Here is a 14,296-nt window from a genome sequence, read left to right as displayed (position 1 = left end):
AACAAATTCGGACATTATCATAATCAACGTCTCCTCTAACTTTTACGTTCATAAAGCATTGCACAAGATGCATTAAGACCGAAAGATGTGCTAGCAAAGAAAAAAAGTGAACCTTGACAATTGAACACACTTATTTTTGGATCCTACTTTTGTGACCGAATTCTGTAATTTTGCTATATGTGTCGTTCTATTTCGTACCTCACACTTAATATGTTGACATATAATATCTGACATACACAATGTTAACTTTCAAATTTAATTACAACTTCAGAAATTACTCTATAACGGGACAAGTTAAATCTATAACTCAACTACGGATTATTTTACCAAATCCATAGCAGCCCCACATCTTTTCGTAAGTGTTCTTTGCTAGGTAGAATTTAACTCTCCTCTCTCTTTCCCATATCCCACGATTAGCAGGGCGTGCAACTTTGGTTCAACCTTTGTTTTAATCTCCTCTTCTCTTGCCTCAAACTTTTTCTCTGTAAGGCTCATATACACTTTCTGATAAAATAGACAAACATGATAAAATACGAGAAAACACATTTAATAACTTAAATGTGACTTCATTATAGCCAAATATTACCTTCTCGGGTGGCTCATTGCCTTTGAAAATGAGGACATCCGTTTTAGTCTCCAAATTTGAAGGGTTCAATTTTTTAGTAATAATAAAATTAATATAAGTCTTTCTTAACAACACACACACACACATATATATATATATGTTAATCTTGTGGTCCTAAACATATCATGTGGAAGTTAAATTTGAAAATTGATAAAAAGGAAAGAAACATTCTTTAATGTTTCGAAACAAACTAAAAAAAGACATATATATATCTTTAGTTTAAGACCTTAGAAAAAATAAAGTTCTTTAATTAAAAGAAATAAATAACTTTGCATCTCAGAAATAAAGAAATAAAGAAATAATTAAAAATTAAACCTCCGATTACTAATTAGCTTGAGCCGCCACTGCTCTTGCATCAAGCTCTTTCTCCATAAGGCCCATATACACTTTACAATAAAATACACAACATGATACAAGAAAACACATCTAATAAAGTAACGTGACTTAATTATAACTAAATATTACCTTCTCAGAAAAACTTGGGGCATACAGCATTGTGCAGTGGATGCTGTTCAATGGCTTCTTCTATATTTTTCATTTGGTCTATCGTTAAGGCATTCTCCCTTTTTCCACGTATCGTTGAAACATTTTATTTTAATAAAGTACAAAGAATTTATATACTATAAAAAAATGTTAAAACAAATTAAACAATTAAGCTAACCACATCAACCGTTTGATAGATCCAATGTTGATAGATGTCATTTTTGGCTTCTACAATATATTTTTAGTAAGAGTGATAGAAAATAAATCAAATAATATTAACTATAGTAACTATATTTTGGCTTCTCCTAGATATTTTTAATAGGAGTAACAGAAAATACATCAAATAATATTAACTATACTAACTATATTTGCTAGATCAACACATTTATATGTATTTCTTATTCCTAATATGGATACAACAGAGATAATAATCCTATAATCCTTTACTCTTGATCATCCAACAATATACCGTGCTCTAAATAATCTAATTACAGAACCTTCCGTCAGAATAACTAAGAAATAAAAGATTTCTTAAAAGAAGAAAAGAGTAAAAATCAGATAAAAGAGAAAAAAATTAAACTTACTTGCGAGATCTGAGAGAAGAATTTTCAGACTCTTGAGTTGTGGATATAATGTCGCAGCTTATGCGTTGTGAGAAAGTTGAATTGGATTTTTAGGAATTTTTAAGGTGAAAGGAGATTTGTGAAAACTTGGTAAGAACGAAGTTGCATTTAGAGAAGAAGGAAAAATTTGAGAGCTACATTACAATGTTCATCACACCATCTATTTATATATACACACACCTTCAGATGTATCTGTAATTAACTCAGTGGAGTGAAACAATAAAATAGATTGGTACTATCTATAAACCTACAACTACATCTGTAGCTAACTTAGTGGGGCAGTGTAATGGAACAGTAGGAATAGACTGGTGTTATGGTGTCAAACAAGTGTAACCAATAGAATTTTTGGCGCCTATTTTTACTTTTTTATTTCACTCGGCGCTTCATCCAGCTGAAATATTAAGAATTAAAGACCAAATATTTATTTTCTTTTTATATTAGAATAATATTTAAAAATAAAATTTGTTTTAGGGACCAAAAAATAATCTCATTCTTATAAATATATTTTTAGAACCAGATTAATGGATTGTCGCTAAATGTTGTCTCTATTAAGCCTTTTTCTTGTAGTGATATAGAAGAATATATGCATACATGTATTTACATTGTTGAAAATAATCAAATATTTGATTTTCTTGCTCAAAATCGACGGTAAAAAAGTGGTCTAGGGTTTCAAGGAATTTGATTATAGTCAATGATTTGATTAAATAAGAATAGCCCGACCTGAATATGTATGTTGATTTGTGGGGCTTGAGAAATATGAGTAGGGCCGCCCGTGGACTCAATAAAAATTAATTAAAAAATAAAAATAAAATATTAAAAATAACAAGACTCCAAACTCAAAATCTATTTAATGTCATAAATATCAAAATTTAAATACATATTATGCTTATAAAATATGTTTTACATAAAATTAAAAAAAAATCTATAATTTTATTTGTGGATTTGATTGCCAAGTAGTAACAGTAAACAACATACAATATCGTCTTGTCAATATTTGTGATAATATTTTAAATTATAAATTGATTTAAAAAATTGGGTTGCCCCGACACAACCCGTAGCCCGCGTACTTGTAGGCTGGGATGACCATTTCCAGGTCCACAAAAAATGGGTTAGACCGGCCTGACTCCTTCAAACTTCAAAGCTTGTATGGATTAGCCCGAATTGGGTGGATTAGCTCATATTGATAATTCTACTTTCAAGTGTTTGGTTGTCAAAAAGAATTTTTAAAAATGGGGAAAATATTTTTCACCAAATAAAAAAAAATGACTTATCATCTACCTCTTTAATTTCACTTTTGTATGAATCATGGAAGTCATAAACTCCGCATAATAAAAAATAAATAACTTTAATTTCACCTATCCTGTAATATATACCAATAATTATATGTGTCGTTCTATTTCGTACCTCATACTCAATATGTTGACATATAATATTTGGCATACTCAATGTTAACGACATTTGTTTCCCAAATAAATCACAACTTCCAAATTTAATTACAACTTCAGAATTTACTCTATAATGAGATAAGTTATAGAGTGGCATGCAACTTTGGTTCAACTTTTGTTTTAATCTCCTCTTCTCTTGCCTCAACCTCTTTTGCCGTAAGTCTTCTCATACACACTTTTTAGATAAAATATACAACATGATATAACATGAGAAAATACAATTAATAACTTAAAGTTGACTCTATTATAATCAAATATTACATTCTCAACGATGACTCATTCTCTTTAAAAATGACGCATGCTTCATCTTCTTAGGCCCCAAATTTGAAGGGCTCAATTTTTTATAGTTGTAATAAAATTATTATAAGTATTTTTTAACAAAATAATTATATTAGATCTTTTAATTTGTTTGTCTTTCTTTTAGTTTGTTTCAAAACTTTAAAGAATATTTCTTTCTTTTTTGTCAATTTTTTACATTTAACTTCCACATGATATGTTTAAGACCACAAGATTAAAAAATATTTTATATATAAATGTATGTATCTTTAGTTTAAGACCATAGAAAAAAAATGTATGCTCTTGTCTCAAGCTCTTTCTCTATAAGACCATTATACACTTTCTGATAAAATAAATAACATGATATAGTATGAGAAAACACATTTAATAAAGTAAACATGACTTAGTTATAATCAAATATTATCTTCCCACGATATTTAGAAAAACTCTAGGCGTACGAAATTGTGCGGGTCAATGGTTGCCGCTCAATGGCTTCTTCTATTTTTTTCATTTGATCTACTCCTAAGTCATTCTCTTTTTTTCCACACAGCGTTAAAACCCTTAATCTTATTAAACTTCTGCAAAGAAAAAAAATTGTTGAATAAAGTAAGAAGAATATATATACTATAAAATAAGTTAAAACAAATTAAACAATTAAACTAACCACTTCTTTTGATGGATCGATCCAATGTTGATAGACATTTGCACGCATCCTTTTTGGCTTCGCTGGATTGAGGCATTTATGTGGTTCTTATCCCCTTATATGGATACATTTTTGTTTTAGAATAGTTTCATGATCCTTTGCATACTCAAATGCTTGATCATAATGGTAATCGAAGGACTCTCTACATTTTAGAAATTTAAACTTTTCAGGTTGTCCAGAATGTATGAAAATATTGTCTATCAACTGTTGTTTCGAAGGTGAGATCATCTCCCCCTTCAAAATAGCGTAGGATGATGTAATTGCTTCGATATTATAAGTTTGTTTTTCAAATATATACGGTGTATAATAAAATATTAATTACATCCACATAAATTATATTATTATTATTATTATTATTATTATTATTATTATTATTATTATTATAATAAAACAAAGTTTAATCACTTGATTTATTATTAGTTTTTTATATTTATTTATTTTCTATAAAATCAATACATATAATAATTTCATTAGATAATAATTTCATTAAATAAAGTCTTATGATGTTAAAGTAATTATAACCAAATATATTATTACAATATAATTTTAATATGAAAAATCAAATCAAATTGATTAAAAGTTTAAAATATTTAATTTAATTGAGCAAAGAAAAATCAAATCAAACAAAAAAAAATAGATCACTTTGAATTTATTTTTAAAATTTTGTATAAAGTTCTCTTGTAAAAAATATCTTTAAAAATATTTATGATCTCATTCAATGTAAAGAAGATAGAGTGTATGTAATTTTAGTATTATTTTGTGAAAGTAGATAAATAGAATACTCAACTCAAATGCGGTTAATCAATATAACAAGGCTGATTAGATATTTAAATCTTTTTGTATTTTAGTACTCCAATCCCATCTAATCTCACCTCAACTTCAATCTTCTCATACTCATCAAACTTATAGTGTTCATTAAAGTAATAATACTACCTCCGTCCATTTTTAATTGTCATAGTTTCCCTTTTTAGAGTTAAACTATAAAAAATTTGACTAACATTTTATGATGTATTTTTTCATCATATTGATATGCAAAAAATTGCAATTTATAGTACTTTTCATATAGTTTTTGAATAGCTAAATTTTTTGTTTAAAATATCGAATTAATGTAATATAATTTAATCTTGAAAATTAGTCAAATTGACTTTCAAAAAACACAACATGACAAATAAAAGTGGACGGAGGGAGTAACGCATACCACATTTGCCTTGGTCGTCGATACTAAGGAAACAATTTTTGCCCACTCACGTAAATTTGACCTAAAAAACAAAGAAGTGATTATATACTTTACTACTAAAAAAAATAAAATACATTCCTAAAGAAACTCAATTGAGCAATCGCAAGGTCTCCGGGCACTGATACTCTTGGCAAGTAGCGTCAGATGGGCAGGTTGGGTATAAATTAGAGATATTAAAATAGATTGATATAGAAATTGGGTTCGATTTTGACCCGCCCAAGTTTATATTGGGCTCAAATGGGCTAAAAATTGGATTGGATCCTAACTTGCCCAGTTTGACTCGGTTAACCTCAATAATTTCAATATATTGTTATTTAACTTTTGAAACCACAATTTAAATTTCAACTTAAGAAAAATTTAAAAAATAAGTTATAAATAGATAGATAAATCTTAAAAGATATAAAATAGATAGCAATTGATACCTTAAATATAGGAACAGACATTACATCAATGCAAATAAAGAGTCAGGTTGAAATTGGAGATCAAATTGGGCTCGATTGAGGATTCTCTTAAAATGAATTAAAACTTTAATGGGTTTAGACATGAGATTGAAACCAATACAAATTATCCTGAGTTCAATCCTTAAAATTCTGACCACAATTTAATTTCAAATGGGCTAAAAATTGGATTGGGTCCTGACTAGCCCAATTTGACTCGCTTAGCCTCAATAATTTCAATATATTGTTATTTAAGTTTTATAACTTCAATTTAAATTACAACTCAAGAAAATTTTAAAAAATAAGTTACAAATGGATAGATAAATCCTAAAAGATATAATATAGATAGCAATTCATACCTTCAATATATGAACATACATTACATCAATACAAATAAAGAGTCGGGTTGAAATTGAAGATTAAATTGAGCTCGATTAAGAATTCACTTAAAATGGGTTAAAGCTTTAATAGGTTGAGATTGAAGTCAATACAAATTATCCTGAGACTAACCCAGAATACCTATAGTTGGGCTCACTTTTGACACCCATACTCTTGACTCCAGCCAGAGGTTTCATGATTATGTATAACACTATGCAGATAAAGCAAAAGAATCTCATGAGAAACATATATTAGTTATGCTTATATTAATTATACATAAATTATTTTTATGCATTATTTGGTTTGATATATTAAAAATAACATATATTGCTATAAAAAATTAATTATAAAGATATCCTCCACAATTATGATTGTAATAAAAAGTTGAGAGCAATTGAGTCTATAATTATGTTAATGCATGCATTAAAAACATTACACTATTAATACCTAGAAATTCATGATATTAATAATATACCCACCTTAATACACAATAGAGTGTATATCTAATACAAGCTTTAGATATACATGAAAAAGTGTACCAAACAAGGTACTATTAATATCCAAAGTTAACATAATATATATACATGCATTATTCTCTTATTACACTCGACTCTATCAATACATGTATTATTTCACTTAATACACTCTACCAAATGACTCTTTTAAGTGTATTTTTACTCTTTTCCTATTTTAGGTATATTTTATGTAAGGAAAAATATTTTTTTAAGTGTTTGTCAAAAAAAAAATGGGGAGAATATTTTTCACTCAATAAAAAAAGAAAAGAAAAAATGACTTACCTTGCTCTTGGATGGATCATGGAAGTCACTTTCCTATACGATTATCTCAAATTTGATCTCCACGTCATTATTTTAACCAACACTTAAACATTAATAGTAATAATTTTTTTGTTAAAACACTACACGGTCTTATATTATTATAATCTCTAATAAATATATTTTCTTGAAAATATCATCCGCTCTCCAATTATATATTATTGTACATAGCCCATATTGCAGCTCTTGATGTAAATATATTGATAGCATTTCTTCCTCATGAAGGAGACAATAGATTTAATCCTATGGATTTAAATTATATATATACTGATAGCACAATTTAACTTACAACTATATGGTATATGAAGAGTTTTCATTGTTATACGTCCGTTTAACGGAAAAGAACATAAACATAACTTATACTAGCTCGTATATGATAACTTTCCAAGTTTCATTGAGAAAATGATTTAACTTACGTTTATTATTTTAATTCATGTGTAGAATGGAATGAAGACACAGCCAACCAAGAAAAAACAGAACCAATTATAAATCATTTAACTAACAAATGATTTAAAGACAGAATTTAAGGACGTTCATTACATGTCAGGTGTGTATTCAAAGTACCGATCCTTAAATAGTCATCTTCACAGAATTGAATTATTATTTTTTTGTTTACCGCATCCGGTGTCCGGTCCGGAGCCTGACTAAATTGGAATTCGCACCAAAAAATTCTACGTGAGGGTAAAGTACTCACTGACAAAGGTGACTCTGTACCAAGGAGACTTGAATCCAAAACCTTTTGATTAAGAATGAAAATATACTTACCACCCCATCACAACCTTCGTAGGTGCACAAAATTGAATGTGAGGATAGGTTCGACCTTGAATCTTTTACAAACCATCTTGACTTAGATGTCTGCCTGTCTATATTAAATAAATAAAAGCTACGCAGATATAATACCAAAATATTGGTTAGTATCTTCCTAGTTATTGGGTAGCTTGTTAAGTCTCTGTTCTTGTCTATATTGGATCACTATTCCTCCAATCACTCAGACCTCACGAGATGACTTGCTGAGTTAATTCGAATTTAATCGAACTTCTGTATCAATTAGTCACGAATTCTGTTTCCCAAAATGTGAACCAAATTAAGTAATTGGTTCACATTTATGTGTGATTAAAAAGAGAGGTGATTGTCCATGATTATACAAAAGAACAATGAACATTTGGCACATTAACACAATTTTGAAGATTTCTTTAATTCTTTTTCCATTTCTCGAAACATGGCTCTCGGCCATAAAATTAACTTTACATATAAATCAATCCTAAGCGCCTACCTCAAAACAGCTTCATACTAACAACCAAGAGCAAGGTCGAAAATCTCAAATTTCATTTCTATCATGCTCTCTCCTTTCACCACTAATAATATACAAGTAAAAATGGACTCTCACTTCTGCAAGAAGCATTCCAAGGATGATCGAACGGCAAAAATTCAGGTCAATGCTTGCTTAAACTGTGACCATCTCTGTTCTTGGAACTCCAGGCTTCGTCTCCAAACACTTCCTCAATCATAGAGCAAGTTGGTAACAAATCAACTTCATTCTTAGCACAGCTTAAGTACCCCATGTCCCACTCTTTACCATTAGATGGCTCCATCACAAAATCATGCACACTGCCAATGCCAACACCAGCAAAATGACTTGCCCAGTGTTTACAATCATCAGTTTTTACCTGTGGTGTTTCTGAAGAAGCCCCAGCTGCATCAGTGGTACAAGAGTTATCTTCGACATCATGGTTACCCACTTCATTTGAATGATGTCTGTCTAGAGGCTGAATATTGTGTCCACAACTACTGTTATTATCAATCAATTCATCGGGACATGCTTTTGACGCATCACTCAAGACCTTCCTCCTGCAAAAGTTTATCGTCCGATAATCTTCAAAGGTTGCAACACCAGCTTCTTCATCATATGCTTGTTTTTCAGTCACATATATATCATTGTGACCAGGATAATTTTGATATATTGGTGATTCAACCATAGAATCCTCATCTTCATCTGTCATTTGAGCTCCCGTAGCAACAACATCGTCATCAATCTCCTGCCATTCATCGTTATCACTGTCTATATTTGATGGGTCAAACCTATTCTGCTTGGCACGCTTCCGCAAAATAAAGACGTTGAAGTAATAGCTAACGAGATCTCTCTTGGTCCGTGAAGGAAATTCAACAGCAAGGTGGTCCCAGAAATTCTTGCCTAGTGCTGCAGGATTGGAAAATACAACTTCATGAAATAATTCCTCTTCCTCTTCACTCCATTTCTCTGCCACTATCTCTCCCATGTCATAAACACCCAACCTAACAAATGTTTCCTCACCCAAGGCCGCCTTAAGTTTCTCCCTTGCTTCCATGATGTGCAGCCGAACACATCCAAAGGAACCAGCATCTTCACAGGAACACCCAATTTTTCCTGCTCCAACATTCTCCTTGTGGTCTGCAGGTAATTCCAATTTAGGCATTGGAATGATACATGTCCCAGCAAGTTTATTTTCTTCATCATGATGATCCACAAAACCTGATTCTAGAGCTTGAGATGGAAGATTTGGGCTTTCTTGAGTGCTCTCCTTCATGGATATATTTTTACAATCATATGCACCCCATTCTGGTAATTCGGCTTGGAAATCTGGTCCAATGGGAACCGATTTCCGAGGAGGATTGTTCAAAAGAGGGGAATAGACCTCCATTGGATGAATAACAACTCTGAATGAAGGATCAGTATTGTAATATTTAGAAGCCGTCAATACATGAAAAGGCACCTCAGACCTGATGTCTTCTTTGCTGGTGCTACTAGAGGTCCAAGAAGAGTCTGAAGCAGAGCCATGAATGCTCGTCTCAATTGCTTTCTCGGAAGAAACAGGAATGTCAGCCACATCGCAACTATCAGGGCTCTTCTCACTGAAAGCTTTGACTTCTGAAAATTTATCCTCATCTCCACCTACCAAAGACCATAAATTTAGATCATCCAAGGATAAGGAAATCCACAAATTAATTCACATCCAAACATGCTGCTAAGAGAGCAACCTCCTAATGACAAGATGCTTGCCAAGAGTATCGAAAGTTTGTGTAAATAAAAGCATTCAAACCATTACTCACAAAGCAGTTATAACAACGTAAATCATTTCAGGAATTTGATAGAATAATCTCTTCCTAACCTGAAGTGTAAGAGTTAGGAGCCACTGATTCACACGGAAACTGCAAAAAGGAAACTAGCTGACTACTCGGTTCTACATGTCTCGGCTGCTTAGATGAAACCTCATACAACTTTTCTTCACTGTATGGTCTTTTTTGCACCATATTTAACTGCAAAAGGAAGTTGAAGAAGGTGTTAAGCAGATTCAGAAAAGGGAAAATGGAGGAGAATTAAGTTCCACACACTCAAAAACATTGATGCAGACAATTCCATAAGACACACAAGATATCCAGAGCATTCTTCAAACAAAAAAATACATGAGAGATGTAGACACAACATCCAGCATTGAACACAAAAATGAAATCTTTTTAGTCATAGCTAATCAAAACATTGAGAATTTCTAGTTAAAGATAATAACTTTCCCCCACAGAAAAGGAATTGACACTAACAAAATACTGCATAACGACAGAAATTAAACTATCAATAGCATAGTCATAAAGAACAAGCGAAAAATCAGAGAGAATGTTGAAGGAAGTAGCAAAGTAGAACACCCTTACGATAATAAAGAACAAATATAGACAAGACTACAAATTGTCGAGCACAGTTAGACTTTCAGGTAGATAAACAGTCAACTCTGTTTCAAGCAAAGAATCTAAGTAATAGTTGAAAAGGTTGCCACTCAAGAGGTAAATGTTTAAAGGACATAGTAATCATCATCATCATTTGTATAACAAGTTTCTAATTTGTGACACGTGACACGTGGCACGTGTACAGTGAAAATGGAGTGGCTCAGAAAGTTTGATAATAAAAATCTAAATATTAAAAAAAATTGTTTATTTACATGTGCAAAATAAACAAAAAAAATTTAAAAAAAAAACAGAGTGGGATCTTTGGTTTTGAGTTAATTACAATCAATCGACAGTCGAATTCAGGAAATCGAATGTATTTTTTTTGTTTTGTTCTGGAAATCGTGACCTAAAATGAATTAATTACAATTTTATGAATAAAAAAAACTAACCCTAGATCCCCAAATTTGAAATCGATGTAAAAAAAAATTAAAAATATCAAATCGACCAGAAATGATGCGTCGAATCGCAGATCGAGCACGAAGAAAGACTGTTTAAACAAAAAAAATCCTCAAAATCACAAACGAAAAAAAAAAACACTCGATCCTTTTTATTTCTCAAGAAATCAAGAGATGATAACAAAATCAAGCTAGAAACTGAATTAATTTCATGAAATGAAGGTAGATCGAACAGATCTGATGAAAAAACGATAGATCTAGAAACCCTAACCTCGGAATTCGATTTCCAGACGGATAGATCCAAAAGAGGTACCAATCGATAGAGAATGAAACGAATTAGAAGGATCGTATGTTGATTTGATCTTCAAGAAGAAAAATCAAGGTCGATTGAAGGGGAAGAAGATGAGAAATTGGAATTGGGGAAAAAATTGTTGACGAAAAAATAGAGGGTAAAGGTGGGTCAAAGGGGGATTCGGTTATTGATGTGCCCGAAATAGTAACGCGTGTGGTCAAAAAGGGGCTCCGTAATCACAGGTTATTACGACAAATACCCCTAGTATTGGAAAATAATGGCTGCCCCACTTTAGACTATTTATCTATGTGCTCAATCTGTGGGCTGAAAGAGTTGGAAAGAAGTGATGTGACACGTGCCATGTGCTAAATAGTTTTATCATATTTTTTAAAATAACTATATTACCTATAATAATAAATTTCTATATAAGCATTTGTTGATGATTTTAGTAAAAATAATTGATAGTATTGTTTTATTTGAACGTATGTGGTATTATTTGATTAGGCATAAAATTTAAGAAAAAAATTAAAATTTATGGTGTAAAATAAATCTAAGATATTTATATGGCTATATATTATTTCATCAAAAGGTGAAATGAAAATTTTAGAATAAAGTTATTTCTAATTATAAAGATATGATATTAAATGAGAATTTTAAAATTAAGTTATTTCTAATTATAAAAATGTGACGTTGAAATGAGAATTTTAATTTAAGTTATTTCTAATTATAGGATATGACATTAAATGAGAATTTTGAAGTTGAGTTATTTCTAATTATAGAAAATTACATTCTTCTTTATACGAATTAAAAATGAAAGTATGTCACATAAATTAAGACAAAGCGGGTAACTAATTATTTCATATCATATATTCCATTAATGTCAAAATATTGCATCTTGTATATAAGTTAAACGTTTTTCCTAGCGAGAAATGTTTTTTGGTTACACCTTTTTCAATATATTTTTTTCTCTCAACTCGTCTTGAATAGCTTAGTTATTTATCCTATCTTTTTTGGTATGTTCGTACATTCATCTCAACATCATCATTTTGCTACTCTCATATTTTGAATATGTACGAAGTTTTTGACTGACCAACAGTCCGTCCATACAACATAGCTAGTATGACCATCACTTTATAAAACTTATCTTTAAGGTTTGGTGACACATTTTTGTCGCATAAGATACTAGATGCAATTTTCATTTCATCTATATCACAATACGATGTGTAACATCATGGTCCATCTCTCAACTTCCTTAGATTATGAATCTAAATACTTGATCTCTCTTCGGGGTTGTATATGTATCAATCTTTACTTCCACATCTGTCACACGAGTCATATCATTGAACTTGCACTCCAGATACTCTGTCTTAGTTCTATTCAACTTAAACCCTTTAGACTTTAAGATTTGTCTCCAACCTCTAACCGAGCTATTATCAATTATGCCACGTGTCTCGTCAATTAAAGCTATGTCGTCTGCAAATAGCATGCATCATGACATCTCCCATTGGATATGTTGTATCAATTCATCCACTAGTAATGTAATTAGAAATGGCCTAAGCATCGACCCTTGGTGCATTAACTCATCTCCAGTTGAAAGTGCTTAGAGTTTCCTCCTAGTGTCCTCATTGGGTATTGACTCCGTCATATATACATCTCCTTAATTATTCTAATTTACATCACATGTATACCTTTAACCTCCAAACATCTCTATAACACCCCTCCTATAGACTTTTGTCGTAAGCTTTTTCTATGTCAATGAACAACACATATAAGTCCCTCTTCCTCTTGCCTATAATGTTCCATCAATCTCCTAATCATATGTATCGTTCATTTAGTCGATCGTTCCAACATAAATTTGAATTGATTTTCGTGAAGTCAATGTATCTAATTTTCTTTTTTGGGGGGAATAAAGTCAATATACTTAAGACATGACAGCTCCTATGATTCATTTACATACATATCATCCATTTGTTTTATAAACTCACTATCTAGAGCGACATTAATAGTAAAATAAAATAATAAAACAATACGAGTATTGAAGTCAATACATATAGTTTGAGCAACATTAGCATTTAACAAAAAAATATATATATTGAACCTAAACTATATGTATGTTCCTACGTGGTTAGATTTCTCAAACATGATTTTTTAACGTTTAAAACTTGAGTTTTCTTTTCCAAAATAAACTTTGCTCATGCTTGCATCTAAGGATAAAATCTTTAGTATAGTAATTAATACTCATTCTTTCATAGTTCTTCCCACATCACAAGCAGAGAGGAGAAGTGTGCAAATGCAGTGATATAGAATAAGGGATGGGCTAACAGATAATCATACTTACCTGGACGGGATCAATGGGTGATCATGAAGATCCATGGCCTAGGTTGGTGACCTCCATTGCACTTAGGAGGGGTGCTCGCCTAAGGTCGAGCCAACGTGGCAGAGGGGGCCTGCGTTCGCGCAGCCCCTACACCAAATCTAAGTCCAATATTTGTGAACTTTCAGGTCCAATGGTTTGAGCTAGCCACAATAATTTCTGATGTCTTTGAAGTAAATGTTGTATATTTGTTAAATGTTTGATTTGTGGCACAACAATAATAGTTACTTTCCAAGTGTGAAACAATTAATATGTAATGTAAATTGTTGAAAGTGCACTAATTGGAAAGTACTTAATAAAGTCTATTGGCCTTTGTTTATTGCATGTTTAAAAGCTATGTCTTAACAAATATAAGCCTGAGATGTGACACAAGTTTGGAAATAGTGGAAGTGTAACAAGAAAGTTGAGTCTATTTTTTTTGTGTGTGTGAAAGAACATAGTT

At 31.1% G+C, this 14,296-nt stretch overlaps 1 protein-coding gene and 1 pseudogene across 1 annotated transcript; one reads left to right on the top strand and one right to left on the bottom strand.

The window, feature by feature from the left end:
- Window positions 1–8,228: 8,228 nt before the first annotated feature.
- Window positions 8,229–11,764, bottom strand: LOC125830148 (uncharacterized). Its single transcript, XM_049509350.1, has 3 exons — window positions 11,460–11,764; window positions 10,187–10,334; window positions 8,229–9,969 (listed from the first exon to the last, which is right to left on the bottom strand). Exons 2-3 carry the CDS (start codon window positions 10,326–10,328, stop codon window positions 8,474–8,476), a joined length of 1,638 nt encoding a protein of 545 aa, XP_049365307.1. The 5' UTR covers window positions 10,329–10,334; window positions 11,460–11,764; the 3' UTR covers window positions 8,229–8,473.
- Window positions 11,765–13,810: 2,046 nt separating this feature from the next.
- LOC125832864 (U1 spliceosomal RNA) lies at window positions 13,811–13,948 on the top strand (annotated as a pseudogene).
- Window positions 13,949–14,296: the final 348 nt, after the last annotated feature.

The sequence above is a fragment of the Solanum verrucosum genome, unplaced genomic scaffold (assembly GCF_900185275.1).
Source record: "Solanum verrucosum unplaced genomic scaffold, falcon-dt-bn FXZP01000102.1, whole genome shotgun sequence".
NCBI lineage: Eukaryota > Viridiplantae > Streptophyta > Magnoliopsida > Solanales > Solanaceae > Solanum > Solanum verrucosum.
Note: the sequence above shows the minus strand (reverse complement) of the source record. Positions and strands in the feature narration are given on the sequence as shown.

Excerpts from the sequence above, each read along its gene's own strand:
- LOC125830148 (XM_049509350.1), bottom strand. The coding sequence starts at position 10,328 with ATGGTGCAAAAAAGACCATACAGTGAAGAAAAGTTGTATGAGGTTTCA. Across the intron at positions 9,970-10,186 it reads TCCTAACTCTTACACTTCAG|GTGGAGATGAGGATAAATTT; the intron begins GTTAGGAAGAGA and ends GGTCTTTGGTAG.